Below are 19,650 nucleotides of genomic sequence, written 5' to 3' on the forward strand. Positions count from 1 at the left end.
TCCAGTTTGCGTCTCTAACAAGAATACGAAATTCCCGATTTTTATTTTTATGTCTTTTACATCAATCTTTTCGCCCCCGCAAGCTACCCGACCGGGCACCTGTCTAGAAATAGGACCGAAGCCTTACGCTGTTAGGCTTAGGTCACATTTCAAAACCGGGGCCCGGCCGGGATGTTTAAAGAAATGAAAAATTAAAATGTATACCTAGTAATATACGCATGTAATTTCCAAGAATCTTATGTTGACATTTCGTGTATTTTGATGTCCTTTACATCATTCTTTTCCCTCCCGAAAGCTACCCGGTCGGGCCCCGGGATGGCAATTGTGACCTAGGCCTTAGGCCGACGTCACATTTCCAAACCGGGCCCGGCCGGACAGCTTTTGGGAACGAAAAGTAAGGTGTAAAAGACACCAAACTACACAGGTCATAACGAGAATAGTCGTGGGTACTATTTGTACATATTTTTTTAGTATATATTTCTATTTTACGTTTCGACAAACATCCCGGCCCGGTCCCGGTGTGAATATGTGACGTTAGCCTTAAGTTATAAGTTTTCGAAGCGGGGCCTGGCCGCCGGGCCGGTACTGTTTGCGGAAACGAAAAATGAAACTGTTTACCAAGGAATATACACAAATTATGCTTCAGGCTATTTTTCTGAAGTTCTGTGTATTTTGTCGTATCGCGAAGAGGAACACCAGATTGCCTAAAAGTTACAACGGAGGGTAATTTGGCCATACACCTCGAAAATACACCGCATTTGTCTTGTTTGTCGTTGATTTACCTTTAAGGGTTGCCGGTCCCACGACATCCATCGGTTGCGCGTTTAGCTATATGTTATGCACAGCCTCTTATAAGCCAAACATAGAAAAACATACGTTCGAACTGGCAGAGATTCCATTCCATTCTCCCAAATATATCCGTCTAGAAGATGCACAAAACTTTAATAAAACACGAAGAAGAAAAAATGCCAACATACCTTTGACGAAGAGTTAACTGTTGCCCGCTGTGGGATGATGGCACCAGGAGTTCCTCAGAAGAGAATGACCACGGCTGATCCTTGGTCGAGTTTTTAATTGGTTGGAACGCCCACATACGTGGCTAATGCTCTGTATGTCATGACGTCAGACGTGCGGCTAAGAATGTCACATCCGTCTTAAAAAGGTCGCCACAAATTACTCAATCTGACGAACACATGATTGAAGAAAATGGCATTATGATCACAACGTTAACGATAATAGTTTTAGTGAGAGGCACGACTGTTCGGTTTTTGTAATTTGTTGAAAAATTTGAAACCATATTTTCATTGCATGATTTACCATACTAAAACTCAAGCTCTATGAATTCGAAAAAGAAGAGATGGCAAAGAATCGCCTGGAATGGCGCAGAATGGTTCGCAAGAGTAGGCCACTCAGCACAACCCCAGGGAAACTTTATCAAGTATCAAATAAGTAAAAGTGCCTTTGCCGTCGTATCTGAACTCATTACCGAATGTGCTTTCAAACCTTTTGTCAATGTAGAAGAGTGTGCGTCTGCCCGACTCATAAGGTTCTGCCAAATGTCGAGTGGCGGTTGTACAAGGCTTTTTCAAGAAGAATAACGTCACAAACGGCAGTCTTTAAGTCTTCGACAGACCTTTACTTCTTCATTCACTCTAAGATTAACTCCGTTTTATCACTTCAACTTTTATGTACGCACGATCTGGCCTCTTTAGTCGCAACAATTGACGTTAGTCCGCCTTTAGCATGTCTTGAAGTATATTGCACTGACGGACTAAGGGCCCTCAACAAATATCACACCACTTTGGGCTTTCTTAGCGAATGGTGCAAATGAAGGAAACTGTTGAGACAATCCCGACGCTTTTAGATTGCTGACTGCAACAAGGTGATGATGCGAGGGCGAGTAGCTGAATAGGGAAGTCTAATTCAGTTATTTTTATTTCACAGCACTCGTACGGTATGATAAAGTTACAGTTGACAAAATATTATAAAACGAAGTCTGCAAACTTAGAGCAAAATGGAAAAGCTACAACAAATTGTGAAATAATGTGCTCAACTGAGGACTTCATTCTCCGAACTGGACGTTTTAAACCCTCGGGTGATTTTGGAGATTATTTCATCCGTGTCCTAGCAGAAAGGGGTAGTTAGGATTTACGATATCAAAAATCGAAATATCTTTTAATAATCGTTGTTGTAATTATGGCATACATTTATTTGTCATCAAATGATCTCAAGGTATCTATGTCATTTTTATGTCATTTTCATTTTCATCCGATGACGGTGCTGATATAAATTAATTTAAGTGCGTAATTGTCCGTAATTGTTTACTCCTATTCAACCGAATAAAAGATGAGAAAAAACAGTTAGTCGCCACAACAATCAACAGTTTGTTCCCGGTGTGCATAGAATTGGAACCACATTCTCCATAGGCTCCAATTTTACAATTCACGAAAGTAGTTGAAATTCAAATTCGATTTCGGTGTTACTATCTACCTGGACAGCGTCGAGTTGCGCTAAAAACGATTCAGTTAGTTCACATCTTGCCCAATTTTGCGAATTTTGAGAAAACGCTTTAAAAACTTTCCACCGTTTGTGATTGGCTGATTTGGTGCAGTCGAGTGAGAGACCACTTAATGTTAAACACTTAATGCTTAAGGTTAGATATGTTAACTTTTCCCTCAAATTCAAAACTACAGTCAAACCTGTCTATGGCGGCCACTCAAGGGACCGGACAAATTTGGCCACTATAGACAGGTGGCCTCTGTATAGAGGTGGTAACTTGTAGATGAAATACCCAAGGGACCGACAAAAAGTGGCCACTATGGACAGGTGGCCCCTCTGTAGAGGTGGCTCCTAATACAGGTTTGACTGTACTTAGAGCCCGCCAGAGCTTAGATAGTCTACATTTTTCCTATCCAAGAGAACGTTCCTTTATCAACATCCCGAAGCGTGACATGACCACCTTGCTACGTGCATGTGCGATTCCTGTACGGCTTATTCATCTAGATGTAACAAATTTTGATAAAGTGCAAACTGCAAAGGTTAAGTAAAGGTTAAATGAAAAGAAATGGCAGATAAAAAGCATTTAGTCCACTATTGGCCCATTAAAATAAAGAATGCTGAAAGGTTTGGTGCATTAGCGCTTCCTGTCCTTAAAATGTTTCACACGTTTTTACCTCCATTTACTTTCACCACCGGATAAGGATTTAAGGATTAAGAAAATTACTTCGTTCTTTTCCATTTTCAGAATTTTCTACCACGATCATAGCAGGATATGACGTAAAACCGTCATCACTTCGAGAGGTATAAAAGATCAAAACCATTAAAATTCTTTTTTAATCCATTGTTTACGACAATTGGCACCATATGGAGGGTTGCTAATCAATTACGGAGTCCGCATGCAGTCCAGTTTTGATACATAAACGGGGATGAACTCCTGTGTGCATAGACACGGGGGTCCTGCTGTAATTACGCACGTATCCGACAATCTACAAGCAATACTGCAAGGGGTCTAGCTGTTTTGAGATGACATTTGCGTCACAACGTTAGCCTCCTTCACAGACTTTCGGAGCCGTGTTTATTTTGGGGGGCGGGAGAGCTGATTCGGAGTATAACATTATATAACGATTTTCGGGGTCGGTAAAACTCGGCCAACTGCCTCCCCCGGCACAGAGAACCTTTAGCCCGTGTTGAAAATCCCGAATCAGCGCTCCTCCAAACACTGACTACGCTAGCTATTATTAATATTGTAATTTAGATAGAATAGAGGACAAACGTCATTTTGTAGTAGAGTGTGAGATCGTATACCGTAGAGAGAAATGAACTGTTTAAGGTTATACAAAACCAATTTCCTTATTTCATTCACCTAAGGTCTGTAGAAAAATTCATATTCCTAATGCAACTAGACAAACCATCGATCATAAAACATTTCTGCTCTATCATTTGGCGGTGTTAACGCCTTTCTGGAGGTGTCCTCGATCCTTTTTTTAAGGGACACCACCAATATGCCCAATTAAAACAAGCCCCAGTCTGCCACAGCGGTACTCTGGCTTAGGTTACAAAATTGCCAGAAATTGTACCCATTTTATATAATCTCCAGGTAGATACTAGTACGTCAGGAGGAGCTAATTGACTCATTTGCATCAACTGCGACTTAGATTTGAAATCCAAAATTGTCTTCAGCTTGACTAATTGCCTTACCTTTGTTACCTATTGGATTCCAAATTGTCTTCAATCTGAAATTGTCAATTACAATGTTTCCTATTGGACATCTAAAATTGTCTTCATTCATAGTTGAGGTATAAAAGACCAGTTTCTTCCTCAGATCTCTTCAATGTCACCGACGAAAACTAGTGGATGATAGTTGAAACGTCTGACCGTTTCCAAAATCATATCCAGTTGCTTGAGTGACTGCTTTTTGACATATCTCCAGGTAAATGTAGGATGTAGCAGTCGTGCTCGATTTGAGAGTGTTAGGCGTCGTTTTCATTTATTTTTTAGTAACGTGTGTTTTGTAACTTTTACCATTTGCCATGAAGGTGTTCAAGTTAGAAGCATTTGTATGTCTGTATGTGGATGGTCGGCGGCATAAGTCGAATGGATATGTTTCGATATTCGGCATGTGGGTATGTCCTGACATAGATTTGTACGGTACTGCATCGGAACCGTTTTCATTTTCAATCTCGTGTTCTTAAAGACATGGTCGTGATTTTGCAGTGAAAGATAGCCCTTGGGGAGAGCAAGGGCTATCCATCGATCCATCCATCCATCCATCCATCCATCCATCCATCCATCCATCCATCCATCCATCCATCCATCCATCCATCCATCCATCCATCCATCCATCCATCCATCCATCCATCCATCCATCCATCCATTCGTTCGCGGTGGTCCCCAGGTAAACTTACAAACTAACTCACCGACACAGTGAATGGTTTATTCCAATGACCCTTATCTCAGACCTTACGGACTTTGACTTTTGACCTCTTGTATGGTTGTTTTTTGGATCATGAGAAACTTCTAATCTGGCACGACCCCATAGCCGGTTAAACAGTAACTATGTTAGACATTGAACACAGTAGTGCAGTCTACAAAAGTGCAATGTGCAACACGTAGTGGAAAAGTAACGCCAGCTACGATTTTCAGTCTCACAATCGGACTCAGGACGGGCTTCTGACTCTTGGAGTCTTGGGTTGACACCGACCAAGTTGGGCAATATTAATTACCTGAAAGTAAAAGGCAACCCCAGTCGTAACTCGTTAAGAGAATGTCTACCTGCGATGTAGTTGTTGTAGGTGCTGGTATCAGTGGTGAGTTTGCTTTTCCCTTATTGGTTTAATTATTTGAATATTTTTGTTGGCAATATGTTGAAAGTTATACTACTTGCCAGAAAGGTGTATTGATTGAATTGTTTTCAGATCGATATTTGAACTGCATGTAAGTTTACTTGTCACTAACATTGAATACAGTAGAGACCGTTTAATTGCATATTTCATGCAATTATCCATGTGGTGCCAAAGCGATTAGTTATCCAGCTGGACAGCACCTACCACGGGATTTGTAATCTCCAAGCAGATCCTACAATAGCATAAGATAGTACCAAACTGGCCAAGAAGTTTAGTCAGCCAAGAGGTGTCCCCGGTAGCAAAACACACTCCTAGGCCGGCTTCACTCCTCTAGCAGCTTTTGATACTATCTTATGCTACCGTAGGATCTGCTTGGAGATTAGGGATTTGGGAATTCCAGAGTCTCTTGGTTGGGTGACCCAACATAAAGTTCTCAAAGCAGTTTGCTCCTATCAAGGACGTTATATAACATCCTTGCTCCTATCATACATGCACATCGAACAAGTAGTAGTAGTTATTTTAATTCAATTTGCTTTTATTGCATTCTAATGATTTTCCATTTCCTCACAGGTCTCAGTGCAGCAAAGCTCCTCCATGAGAAAGGTCTGAATGTGTTGGTCCTGGAGGCCAGAGACAGGGTGGGAGGCCGCACCTGCACTGCATATGTGAGAATACCTTTGTTTTGATCATACGTTAATGTATATTCAGTAGAAACCCGAGTGTACATTGCATAGATGTCTTTACTAGTAACCTGGAATTTGTCTGTGAAATTTGATGCAGTTACCATTAACCCTAGGGATTAGGCCCGGACACTATTTATAAACTATAATTATGGTTTAGAAAAAGGTGGGGAATTTTGGCCATCTCTTTTACTATACTATAAAATTATCATGCAACATTACTGGCAAGGCTTTGTTTATAAAGTTAATTATCAATTAAGATATTCGAGTGACTTTCCTCACTTAATTATGAAAAAAAACGCACAAGTAGTAACAAGGTTGGAAATTTCTTATCCTTAGTGACTCAGTTAGTACTAGGATACTTTGTGGTAACTATATTAAGCATATGAAGTTTTCATTGCTGGACACTATTGAACTATAGTTCAATGATTAAGTAACCATGAAAGATATCATGGTGATCATATTACCCAATGACAATTATTCCTGTCGTTGAATCCTATTTCTAAGAATCAATTAGATTGGCTGAGCCCCTTCTAACTTTTTTGCTTTTTTGCAGGGAGAAGGTTTCGGTTACTGTGATGTTGGCGGGTCGTACGTCGGCCCCACTCAAAACAGACTCCTCCGTCTGTCCAAAGAGCTGGGGATAGAGACATACAAGATGTACGATAAAGGGCAGTACATTTTCATGACTGGAGTGAGTATGATTGGTACACCCTTTATAAAAATGAAAGCATCCCAGACGGTTTAGATGCCTGTCCAGAGTGTCCTAGGGCAGCCCTGCTTGTCTAAACACAGTTTAAGTCATCCACAAACTGATGCCTCAGAGAAACAGCTTTTTGTTGTATCTTATTCTACATGTCTCAAATTGGCTTTTATGTGTACCAAACATCGACTCAGATGGACCATGTAAGCATGATATATGTTGTTTATAAAAAAAAATTGTGTTCAAGGCCAGCGGTGCCTATAGCACGTTAAAGGTGAAGGGCTAGCAACCTCTCCCTACAAAACAAGCAGCTAAAAACAGCAAGAAAACTTCCTGCCCTTCGTGCCTCTAGACACGACGAGGGTCGGAACAAATAAACTAGACTCATTGATTTTTGTGTGGTTTGACTAAGGGTTAAGGACTAACACTGGCTTAAATGTCAAGGAGTGATGTATGAAGTGATCTCTACTTGATAGTTGAGCAGCCATGACATATAGAGACCTGTAGAGGCTAACCCTGATGCTGGGGATGACGATAGTACAAAATACTTAAAGCCAACATTTTGCATTGATTGATAATTTCTGTCAAAAGTTACACCAAGGTTTCAGGCATGAAGAATATTCTACTGTAACATTGTTTTTTAAGGGAGGTTTTATTAGTAAATGACTGTTACTTTGCGTTAATGCAGTAGTATACTGTACATGTAAATGGATTTAAGTTCGCGGGGATTTAAATTCATGTTAGCCGGAAAATAGATTGTTCGCAGTGGTTTTGAGTTTGTGGTAGCGCTAAGAATCTACTGTAGTCACATACTGTCATGGAAAAAATATTCGTGGTGGTTTTGAGTTAGCCATGAAATGGCAATGCAACATAAAACCACTGCAAACATCTCTGCATAATTTACAGTATTAGTGAAATGTTGTGGAAGAAAAAAGACCAATACTTAAATGCTCAATTTTCTACACTTTTATGATGTGATGTGATGAATCTAAATAAATGTTAATGTTAACACAGGGCAGACCTACAGAGTACAAGCCCCTCCCAACCTTCTGGAACCCGTTCAAAACCATGGACCTGCTCCACATGCTCAGGCTCATAGATGAGTATGGGAGCAAAGTAAGTTACTTTGTACTATTTTACTAACAAAACACAATTACTGTTACAGTAATGTTTACTACAGTTGCTGTAATGCTAGTCCTAGACCTTTAACTGAGTCATGCATTGATCTTGTAGCTACTCTGAAATTCATGACACCACTGAATATACATTTTGATTTGTGCATTTCTAATGTACTGTATTACTACTGTACTACAGAATTGTTTTTCCTTGTAGAAAATAAAGTCCACACAAAAGTAACCGAATTTACAGTACATGTACTTAGACCAGATACTTAGGAATGTAGCAGTTCTGCAATAAGTGACGGTTAGGAGAGTACTAAAAATGGCTATCATAGTATAAATCAGTGGCAGTAGAGTATTACAGACTTTTTAAAATCCTGCCGATGACATAAATCTCTACAGATCCCAGCTGATGCACCCTGGGATTGCCCTCATGCTGAGGAGTGGGACCGGATGACGATGAAGGAATTCTGGGAAAAACACTGCTGGACTCAGTGAGTAACAATGAAGTTACGATTAACGCTAGTTCACCTTTATCCGTTGGGTAACCTATATCCGCTGCTTTGAAACACTGTAATTTGGGGTAACAAGTCTACAAATTGCAATTTGAAACCATCGTCCATCAACTTGATATTTCAGAATACCCTGTTTTTAAAAACAAATGATATAAGTTACCCCTGGTTAAAGGAGAACTAGTATTTAGAAAGAAAATATTACCCAATTTTTTCAATAAGGAGATCAATATTTATCAGGAACTCTAACCTAAATTGAGCTGGATCACTTTCTTATCAAATTATGATTTGAAAATAATCTCATGACATTGAATTTTCCTTCAGGACTGCGATCACGTTTGGTGACTTGTTGGTGGAGTCGTTTGTGACGGCAAAGTCCCACCAAGTCTCCATGCTGTGGTTCCTGTGGTACATTAAACAGTGTGGAGGTAAGCTTTATCTCTAAGCTTCATAGTTTTTGGTAACTTGGAAAGGGTCTTGTATACTGTGTTGTAGTATCCTAACAGTTAATGTTGGTCTAAGCATTAGGAGATTAAGATCCTAAGCTTTCTCTTTCAATTGGTCATTCGATAAGCATGCTAACATTTCTGATAAATAAAAATAAATGTGTTGTTGCATTTCTTTGATTAGACCTAATGGATCAAGCAAGTCAATAGGTCCTACTGTTGACCTTTGTGTAGGAAAGCCACATACATGTACATGCATTTATGTTAAACTAGTTTTTGGTCAGTTGTTTTCCTTATTGGGTGAGTTTGATTTTATATCAGACCACTTAAATCCAAATCCATGTCCACTGCAGGTTTTGACAGGTGCTGTTCAACAGTAAATGGTGGACAGGTAAGGCACACTACAATGTAGTTTGTTCTACAACTGGTGTTAAATGCATGATTGTGTTTTACAAGGCATTGCATTACAGGCAATACATTGTCAAGCATAAAAGATGTAAATTAATTGCAACAAAGAATTGGCTATCTGTGTAGCTTGTACCTTATTTTGGATTGCCATACATGCATCGTGGATGTCCCTGTAGTTCAACTGCCTCTCAGTTGAGCTCCTGGTTCCAATGATTGGTAACTGGGAGACCTGGGCGTAATCCTTGGTAAGGCATCTGCAACCATCTTTTGGAAGGGATGGAATGTTTGAGGAGGTGCCTTAAGCATGTAAAAGGAGAAACGCTAATTTTCAAGCCTACCCTGCTACTGAAACAGCAGGCCTTAGGATACTTGCTACCCTTTATGCCATTAGATACTATAAGGTCCAATGGAACAAAAGGCACAGAAATTCTATCTGCTTATTGTTGTCAATAGTTCAATTATCTCATGTTATTAGGAAAGGAAGTTTCTGGGTGGATCTCAGCAGATCAGCCTGAGGATGCAGGAGTTGTTGGGGGACCGTGTGAGGCTGAACCAGCCAGTGGTGAGGGTGGAGCAAGGAAAGGATGGAGTGACACTGTACACAGGCACACAGGACAGGTATCAGGTGTGTATGGGTCCATCTGACATCTCACACAGTATATTGTATATTAGAGCGTGCACACACACACACACACACACACACACACACACACACGTGCGCACACACACACACACACACAAACCCATATGATTGTATGCACGCACATGCAGATAAGAGCATGCACAAATTATTCATTATCATGGCATTTACCTTTCTTACAACATATTTCTAAGTAACTTTCTGTTCTTTGCCTCAAGTGATTATTTTGAAACTTTTTTTGTCATTTTCAGGCTCGTTATGTGGTGTTTTCCATCCCTGTGCCCCTGCAACTGAAAGTGACCTTTGACCCCCCTCTGCCGACGCCGCGGTACCAGTTGATCCAGCGAGTTCCGATGGGCTCTGTGCTGAAGATCATGATGTACTACGAGCGGCCATTCTGGAGAGAAAAAGGTTTTATTTGAATTTCTATCTAGTACCATTCGGCAAATTCTTATTGTCACAGTGGTACATTTGTAAATTCATTTATTTTTGCTGGGACTTGATTTCACTTCAGCTTCAGAAAGGAGATTTTTCTATGTCAAGCGTTCATGATGTTTCATGGATTCATGAAATAAAACCATGTGCAGTTCATGTATTATGAATTATATAGTACTTTGTATTGGTCTCTCCCATATAGCTTGCTTAGTTCGGGCATGCAATTTGTTTGAGAAATGTTCTCCATGTTTCTGCATAGGCTACTCTGGTCTGATAATTATAGAAGAAGATGATGCTCCTGTGTGTTTCACTTACGATGACACCAAACCGGACGGATCTTACCCTTGTATTATTGGGTAAAATCTTTAATGTCATAATCATAATAAGGCCACACCGACTTAATTTTTGGATGACATCCTCTGGAGACTCCAAAAGTAATGCACGCGGTGAAAAAAAGAAAAATCCAGCAAAAAAAAAAATGCTGCTAAACCACAGGACAACACATCCAGGCCATTCTTTCCTGACTTATATTCACCCGTCCTCGAGTAAAACTGTAAGAGATAATCGTCGCCATTTCAATCATGTTTATGTTGCCATTCTTGTTGAACAAGGGCGCTGTGGCACCATGCACTGACCATTTGCCCCCTTTTGCCCCGCACAGATGCCATTCATAAAATTAAGACAGTGTGGCCTAACATAGTTGACAGCCTATCATAATCATAAGAACTAACCAAAGACATTTTTGCGTGATTATGAAAAAAAATCTGTAAATCTCTTAAGGTTTCTCAGGACAGTTAACCATGGTGGAAGCAGATGGCCCAGTCACCATTACATTTGATGACACCAAGCCAGATGGATCCTACCCTTGTATTGTTGGGTAAAGTTTCGTTGCAAGCTTCTTTAATCTTCATGGAAACCAATTGTTTGCTTACTGCAAAATTGATGGGATTTAATTTTGCGGTAGCGGGAAGAAGGACTTTTGCAGTGGTTTTTAATTCGTGTTTCCTTTTGTACTGATGAAGGCAACAGATGGTTGTTGAAACGTTAACTGAAAAATTAAAGAAGGTAAAATGTGTAATGAAGAATACAGTCTTTGTTCAATTGATCTACCAATCTGGTGAAACTATTTACAGATCTTGGAAAGGTTCTTCTAAACTGCGGGCAAAATCAGCTTTACCTAAAGAAAACATTTCTAGTTGCCAACTCTCTGACAACTCAGGTTAGAGGTAACATTCACACACAAAAGAAACCTCAGCCCAGTTTAGCAGAGCCTCTCCAATGTATCTTGTACAGGCCATGGGCAAAGCTCTGTGTAGGAGAGTGAAAATAGCTGGCTTGTAATCAGTACTGGAATTACTTCGTGATTATTTCATTCATAAAATAAATTTCCATGACTGTGCCATCTTGCTCTGCTGTTTTCCAATCTGCAGCTTCTAATGTCAACCAAATATTAAACACAAATTAGCGTGGTGAATGCAGCTACCAAGGACGTTATATTCTAAGACTCTTAGTCCTTGCTGCTACTTTAAAGAAAATTGTACTAATACAGCATCATTAACCCCTGAGGTACTTCAGATATCCTTGTGTTCAAGACACTCTTGAAAGGGCCTTGATAACACCATTTTGTTAAATTGACACTCTTATGAGGCAAATGTAACCATAATGAGTAATTTCACCAATCTTATCAAAATCATAATGTCAGCATAAAGTATAGAATTTAGCTCTGAAAGTGCTCTGAAATAATCAAATCTTAAAGGTTAAAAGATTATCAACTGAATATGCTTATAATTAGAATATGCTTAATAGCCAATCATGCCTATTATGAATACTAATAGTTGTAATTCTTGTACTAAATAGTAAGAGGAGGCTTTTAAATCTTAGTCATTGCAACTTCATGTCTAAATCCATTTAAGTTTTATACTTAAATTGTTTCAGGATGTATTGACTGCGTGATTATATTTTTCAATGTAGATTTTGCCCAGCTGATAAAGCAGTGCACTTCTCGCAGCTTCCTGAAGAAGAGAGGTAATTCTGACTGTCCATCACAATAAGCAGTTCAACCAATTATAGCATGGCAATTAGCTGTTAGACCAATGAGAGAATGGCCATCAAATTTTGTTAACTTAATTTTAGCATATAGCTATATCTTATTTTGATGGAAGTCATGGCTATGGGATCAGTCTATTCTTTATATTTGATAAGCTACCATTCATTATTTTTTTTAACAGATCTACCATCATAATTTGTTTTTAAAGATACATTACTCTGACTGATAATTTGATACATGTGCTAATGATATTTTGCAGAAAGATGCTGATTTGCAAGAGTTATGCAAAGGCCTTTGGCACAGACGAAGCTTTGAAGGTATATTGTACATATTGTTACATAATTGTAGGAATGTATCTAAAAGATGTCCTTTGATTAACAATAGATACAATGTGAAAGAGACACTCTAAGTAAACCAAGCCTGGTATCCATCTTCTTCTGATCACTTCTGTGTCCCCATTCTAATGTTTGTTAAATACTAAATTAATGTCCCTGTCCCCATTCTAATGTTTGTTCCAGCCAGCATCCGTTTTCCCATCCTTTGACGGAATGCTGCTGGGGACGGAAAAAAAGTTAGCCCATTTCGTCCTCTTTGAGCTGAAATCCCTGTGGATTTTTTTACCAAGACAGTAAAAAGTTGAGTGACATTGAACCAGCAAAATTTACCTCTCAAGATGCAGGAAATAGCATTTCAGAGGGTCTACATTTCACAATTTTCCTGGGGGAGCATCCCCCGAGAACCCCCTAGGCTCGACAGGACTTCCATTTAAAATCCAGGGGACGAAAAAAAATTTCAGGCTGGCTAGATTGGTCTTTACATCCTGCATTACTATGGGAATTGAATATTTCTCAAACACAGCGTAAAGTGGTCTGAACCCCAGATGCTTTTTCAAACCCTGTAGCGATTTGCCGTTACAAGAAAAGCATGACTGGGAGCCAGACTGAACGATATTTTAGTTGAATATGCAAAATGTCATTTTTTCGATGGTGTCAGACTGTAAGGCAAGGAAAACGCACTGGAGCTTAAGGATAGGGTGGATATCAGGCTAAATCATACCAACTTATAACTAGGGTTGCTGCACATGTACTTGTTATTTTCACTCCGCGTACCGTAGGTACGCTTCGAGTGAAAATATTGTTTTCATACCGTTTCTTCTTTCTTTCTTTCTTTCTTTCTCCTGTCGCGACCTTTAAAGTGATTCCTCTCCGTCGTTCCTGGACCAAATGGCCTGAAATTTGGCACAAGGGTACAGTGGGCCAATACCCAGACCCGTTTTTCTCATTTTTTTGATAGATACCTTTACAATGATTTTAGGGATGTTTTAAGGTCATTTTCTGGCCCGGCTGTATATTCATGTCTCCCGTGCCCAGGTATTACGTCCAGATGACTTGAAAGTTGGTATGATACTGCGTGAGATACTTATTAAAAGGACCCCGGTATTATTTTTGGCCAAACGTCACTTCAAAATCATTTAAAAGCCAATTTGGCGGGGTATCTACGCATATTTTCACCGAGCTCGCGTTTCGCGCGTGTAACCATATATGGTCACGTTTGCACGTGCGTCCGTTGCACCATATATGGTTATGGACGTTTCCGCGCGCGACGTAAGCTGTTTACCTGCAGCTGTGCATTGTGGCTAATTGAATTTAGAAGGGAACCAATATGCGCCTGACACTTAGCGGAAGCGATGACCTGATTGGTCAGCTCGGGTACAGCCAATGAGAAAGGGTTTTTCAACTTAGCGGCTGGGAGTACATATATGTCGCCGGGAAGAAGTCCGTTAAAAGTAAGTGAAAAATTGTACTGTTTATCTTAAAATTGGCAACAATACACAAACGCAGTAACAAATTTGGGTAACTTGTCGTCGTTATTGTGTAGTTTTTGTTTGATTTACCCACGTTTAGAGTGTCTGGATAAGCGATACCGTAGCGTCAGAATGCCGCGGTAAGTGGGAGCGCATGCATGGAATATTGTTGCGCTTTGCAGTGACTGATGAGACAGTACTAGTATTGTATCATCAAGCTTTATTGTCACGACAAAAAGTACAGTCAATTTTGTATGGCCAACTTTAAACTGCAACGAAAAAAAGAAAGAATACAGAGTATATCTTACAATTCTACTAATCAAACATTATGATATGATTCTACTAATTATCGGTGAAAAGTGTACAGTAGTTCTCTTCCATAGTAACGTTATATGATAGTACAGATTTTCAAGGGCAAATCTACTAGTACAAACGTTACACTATGTTGTGAATTGTCCATTCAGGTTGGTTGTACAAGAAATATTATGTAATCAGGTGTGGCTTTTTTTCTAATCAACAAACAAAAAGGATCTTCCTTTTACTCTGGGTGGCAGTACATGAAATTACACAAAGGAAATACTAATTATTGTATTCTATTCTATTTTCTACTGGAGGAAGATGAAACACCAACAGGACTGTTGTGCAGACAGGTGGGGTTGTGCCTTGATAGAAAGTGTCAATTTGACAGTGCTAAATTCATTATTGGTCGGGTGCTCGAACTCAACTAATTCCACAAAGTCTGGCCTGTCAGAGAACACAATAGTCAACTGGCTACAAAGGTGACATCAACAGACACCAAGGAGAGGATAGCAAAGTCACGTACAAGAAGTGTTACTGTGACAGAAACACCAGCTTTATGTATGATTAGGCTATTTGGGACAATATTGTAACTATTAAACTAAGTGACAATTAGAGATATTATTATACCAACCATGAGTTCAAACATTGTATTTCATGACAGACATGAATAAGTTTTTATGACTTTTCAGACACCACGTCATGGTATATGCTGTGTAATTTAGTAATGCACTGTACTACAAACAGTTAATCAAAATAATTAGATAATCATAAACTGATTAGTTTATGTGGAAAATAAATGGGACGTTAAGTTTATAACAGACGTATAATAACTGCAATTGCTGCATCCTTTTTTCAGACAAAAAGCATGCAAAACATTCAGATATGCAAAACAGACTCCGTGCAAACATATAGTTGCTAATTAGCTTTGTTCATCAATATAATGTATTAGCTGATTAACTCTAAGTATAAAAACAGAATGCGATCCTTTTTGTCTGAATACAATGTGCATAAATTTATATGTATTTGTAATGATAATGTAATTGCAGTGCAGCCATGATATCCTATTGGATTTTTTTTTTAAATTGCACTTCGCTAAAAACGGCTAATAAGCATATCTTGGTAAAGAGTTAAAAGTGTAGTGCAGTTTGTTTGGAGAGGTCTGCTTGTATGAAGATTAGTTATGAATAAGTGCAGTAATTGTCCTTGCCTTGTGTAAATAAGCAGGAAAACTTTAATCATAACCACGCTATTGTCTGCTGTGGGTACGTAATACCAACGTTTAGGGTCGCATAACGTGTTGCATCTGTAGAAAATTTCCGTTTGTGACATACATTTTTTTTTCTTGAAGTAAAACGGTGCTTGCTTTGTTAATGTGTGAAACATTAGCATGCTGTGTGCGTGTTGTAATAAAGAAATAAAAGTTTGATTACCGTACAGTACTCACATTGGATTTTTCAAGTTCAATTTTGGAAAAGTCCATTTTTGCATAAAGGGGAGAGCGGAGTGAAAATAGCTGAATTTGCTCCTAAGCAAATACCGGCCTTTCTAGTTAAGAAAGTTCAGGAGTTTTGGTTGCAAAGTCAGCAGAAAATGATAAAAAGAAACTAACACATACTGACTCATTAAAGCACTGCATTTTCTGTGATGATATTGATTTAGAAGTGTATACAATGTTATGTGCTAAACTGACAATTTTTTCAGTGATAGTTGTTTGATTCAATACAATGTGATGAACTATCAACAGCCTACAGATTGATTTTGGACAAATATTGCACTTTGGACAAATGGTTCGTCTGTTATGTTACCCTAGCCAACTGCCTACGTGGAGAAAAACTGGATGCAAGAAGAGTACTCAGGCGGCTGCTATACCATCTATTTTCCACCAGGGGTCCTCACTAACTTTGGAAAGTATGTTTATCGTTAACTGTTCTTAGTGGTAGAAAACTACAAGTTGAGGACAAAAAATATTTGATAAACCCTTTGATCTGCATCAATTTTGCCCTGTCATACACCACGAAAATCGGCCAAACAGTTTGCGAGCTCTAATTCCTTTTTACCAGTGTTACCCTCGGTGTTCTCTCCATTTTTGCGCAACTATTAGGTATATATCATGTATGTAATTATTAAGAAGTTATGACTACAATGCAGTGTTTGTTTTAAATTTTACAATCATTATGCAGATGGCTTTAATAGCTATGATGCTGAGTGTTTTTTGCATGCAATTTTGTCTGTAGACTAATAAGATAACTGACAAGCTGCTTCCAAAGAACATTTTGCATCATGACAGCCATTTAAACACTTCAAACCTAAGATGTCATGCTGTGTTATATTGATTGACAGGGTACTAAGGGAGCCGTTTGGACGTATCTACTTTGCTGGAACGGAGACGGCCACCCATTGGTCAGGTTACATGGAGGGGGCGGTCCAGGCAGGGGAGAGGGCAGCTAGGGAGGTGAGGGGGAAATTAATTAATCATTCTACCGTATACATTGTAGTGTATAGTGGTTTACAGAAATACCGGTAGTCACAAATCAATGTTAACGGAACTGATTTATAATTCATTTATAAAATTTCCCACGCACATTGTTTTCTATAGGGAGCTGAGGAGGAAATACAAAATTTAGTTGGAATCTACCTGAACAATTAATAAGCTGTACTAAAACATCTACTAGAGGCTTTTCATTATGTACAGCAAAATGACTGGGGTCATTGAAGTATACATTTTGTACATTCATCTTCAGTCAGAGAATCACCAATTATCAATAATTATAATACTAGAAATATTTCTTTAAGCTTAGAAAGTCTAATATTCTCTGACATTGGTCAGAGGCCAAACCTACAGCAGTTTTAACCTCCACCCTTTTTATCAGAGCCTCCTCAGTCTATAAGTACAGCCAAACCTATCCTGAACCAAAGGACTGAGCAAAAATAGTTCAGGTGGTTCCTCCCAACAAGTTGGTTGGATGGTTGATGTAGGAGTATAAGGCCACACCGATTTAATTTCTGGTTCACGGATTCGCTCGCTCCTATTTTCTGGAAAAAAAAAATAGAAATAAAAATTACCACTCAGCAAATTTTCACCATTAATGAAACCATTCACCAACTTTCTGGTGTAGCAAATTGGGCTTTATATTATAAGCTCCTTAAAATGTGGGTACAGGTGCTGTTACTGTACAAAAATAGTGTTTTTGTACTTTTTTCAAGCTGAAAACTTTTTTTCTTTATGTTTTGGATTAGCCGTTACCTTTACCCCAACCATTTTACAATTTTTATTTTTATTTCGCCCTCTCGCTCCATATTTTTTATGAAAAAATCCTTGAACCAAGAAATTAAATTGGTGTGGCCTAATGCCCATTTTCATTTGGGTGAGGCGAGGGGGGAAATCATTCTACGAGCAAAGCCAGAAATAGTTGCAATTTTTCATTCATGTCCCAGCTTCCAAAGATCAACAAGCACTTGTCTACCATTAGAAGTCATGACAATAAGTAGCATGTCCAGAACATGAGATTTCAATGAATACAGGAAGTTCTTTATAAAGTACCACAGAAAGTCACTAGAAGGTCCATAATAAATGTTTACCTTCATTTTGGTGAAACCTCTCACTCACTCACTCATCCTCGCCGCATATCAGACTTCGCTGAGGCGGGCCGTCATCGTTCTCAAAGTCTTCCCACCCACATACCAAATGTCATAAAGATCTATCCACAGCTTCATGCACTATTGAGGTACAACAAAATCAATTCTCTCAGGGATTTATCAGTGCAATTTTCTGAATATTTTCTAGCAATCACAATATTGTGAAAACGTCTCCATCTCTGCAGTGGGGCCACTAACTCAATACAGCGTAAATGTTCAACTTTTGTCATATTCACCTTCTGCTGTCTTAAAAAAAAGGAATAAAGGGGACTGTCAAAACTGTTTCGACAGTCCCCTCTAAGTTATTATAAGTCTTAGAATAACTAGAATGGTCAAAAATTCACTGGTTGATGATTCTCATAATCCATACAAGGGTGGTGTCTTCAGCACCAAGGACAGGGATGGTGTATTTTCATTCTTGAGGGATTCTTTTGTAGCCTGAGTTCCATCCGGGTAGAAGCTACATAATACTACCAGGAAGAAGCATGGCAAAATTAACTGCCTCTATGTACCTTTATACATCCTCTGTTGTTCCTTTCTTTCCTGTTAGTAATTGCCCAAAAATGTACTGATTATCCTTTTTTTGTCTGTTTCAGACCCTAAATGCAATGGGTCGCATCTCAGCAGACCAGATATGGCAAGAGGAGCCGGAATCTAAGGTACATTCTACAACTTTTTTCTTCTTTTCTGATTATGGATGGAAACAACATGTAAGTCAAGAAATATGTAAAACTTCTGTTTGCAACAGTTTCCAAATCCCCTGTCACAGTCAGCAAAAAATTGCCAACTGGTTTCAAGGCTTTATTTTTGCCAGTGTGCTGCGAATCCCTTTCCTTGCAATAACGTGACTTAGTTTAGCAATCACAACAAATACACATTACTTTATCAGGACTGTCCAGCACTACCGTTTGAGACGACGTTCTTGCAGCGTAACGCCCCGTCTGTCGGAGGGTTCCTGAAGTTCCTGGGTCTGACACCCATTGTCGCAGGCGTGGGGGCATTTGCTCTGAAGGGTAAACTGTAGCCGCCATCTTGTACAGCTGATCAAGGTCAGGAGATTATGCAGACGATGGCAAAATTGTTATGCATGATTTCAATGTGCAGAAAATTTATTTAATAACTGATTTAAGAAAGAACAAAACTTTAAGGTTAGAAAAAAAAGCCTGGAGAAATGATTAAAAGCAATTTTCAACTTATCATTACTGTAGGAATGGGAAAGTGTTTGCTCTGAAGAGTACTTAAGCTGTATACATAGCTGCCATCTTGTAAAGGCTGAGTTGGTGGATTCAAGGTTAGGAGAATGCAGACAATGACAAAGTTGTTACGCATGGTTTCAATGTGCAGAAAATTATGATTTAAGGACGAACAAAACTTTAAGACTGGAGAAATACTTAAATGCCTCAGAGTAAGATGTAGGCGCCATCTTGTGGGGCTGAGTACTTATTATATAATGTTAGTTCACCTTTATCTGCGGGGTAACCTATATCCATTGTGTTGCTAAACAGGGTATCCAGGGATATCAAGTCGATAGACGGTAGTTTCAAATTGTACTATTTTCAAAATATTGCAGTTTGAAACC

General features: G+C 39.1%; 2 protein-coding genes across 3 annotated transcripts in view; one reads left to right on the top strand and one right to left on the bottom strand.

Annotated features, from left to right (window-relative positions):
- Positions 1-1,225, bottom strand: part of LOC118427525 — a 5,860-nt gene extending 4,635 nt beyond the window's left edge. Inside the window, exon 1 of one of the 2 annotated variants that reach the window (XM_035837363.1) lies at positions 978-1,225. The gene's annotated coding sequence lies outside the window, so the exon portion shown is untranslated. The remainder of the gene's footprint in view (positions 1-977) is intronic. The other variant, XM_035837362.1, reaches the window with a different exon arrangement.
- Positions 1,226-5,816: 4,591 nt separating this feature from the next.
- LOC118427526 (amine oxidase [flavin-containing] B-like) lies at positions 5,817-19,399 on the top strand. The gene is made up of 15 exons (XM_035837364.1): positions 5,817-6,007; positions 6,579-6,716; positions 7,740-7,841; positions 8,246-8,337; positions 8,680-8,783; positions 9,155-9,192; positions 9,685-9,834; positions 10,101-10,260; positions 10,544-10,640; positions 12,256-12,309; positions 12,591-12,648; positions 16,246-16,343; positions 16,776-16,887; positions 18,668-18,730; positions 18,961-19,399. Exons 1-15 carry the CDS (start codon positions 5,891-5,893, stop codon positions 19,093-19,095), a joined length of 1,518 nt encoding a protein of 505 aa, XP_035693257.1. The 5' UTR covers positions 5,817-5,890; the 3' UTR covers positions 19,096-19,399.
- Positions 19,400-19,650: the final 251 nt, after the last annotated feature.

This window comes from Branchiostoma floridae, chromosome 12, assembly GCF_000003815.2.
Source record: "Branchiostoma floridae strain S238N-H82 chromosome 12, Bfl_VNyyK, whole genome shotgun sequence".
Taxonomy (NCBI): Eukaryota; Metazoa; Chordata; class Leptocardii; order Amphioxiformes; family Branchiostomatidae; genus Branchiostoma; species Branchiostoma floridae.

Excerpts from the sequence above, each read along its gene's own strand:
- LOC118427526 (XM_035837364.1), top strand. The coding sequence starts at position 5,891 with ATGATTTTCCATTTCCTCACAGGTCTCAGTGCAGCAAAGCTCCTCCAT. Across the intron at positions 12,310-12,590 it reads CAGCTTCCTGAAGAAGAGAG|AAAGATGCTGATTTGCAAGA; the intron begins GTAATTCTGACT and ends GATATTTTGCAG. Across the intron at positions 16,344-16,775 it reads GTCCTCACTAACTTTGGAAA|GGTACTAAGGGAGCCGTTTG; the intron begins GTATGTTTATCG and ends ATTGATTGACAG.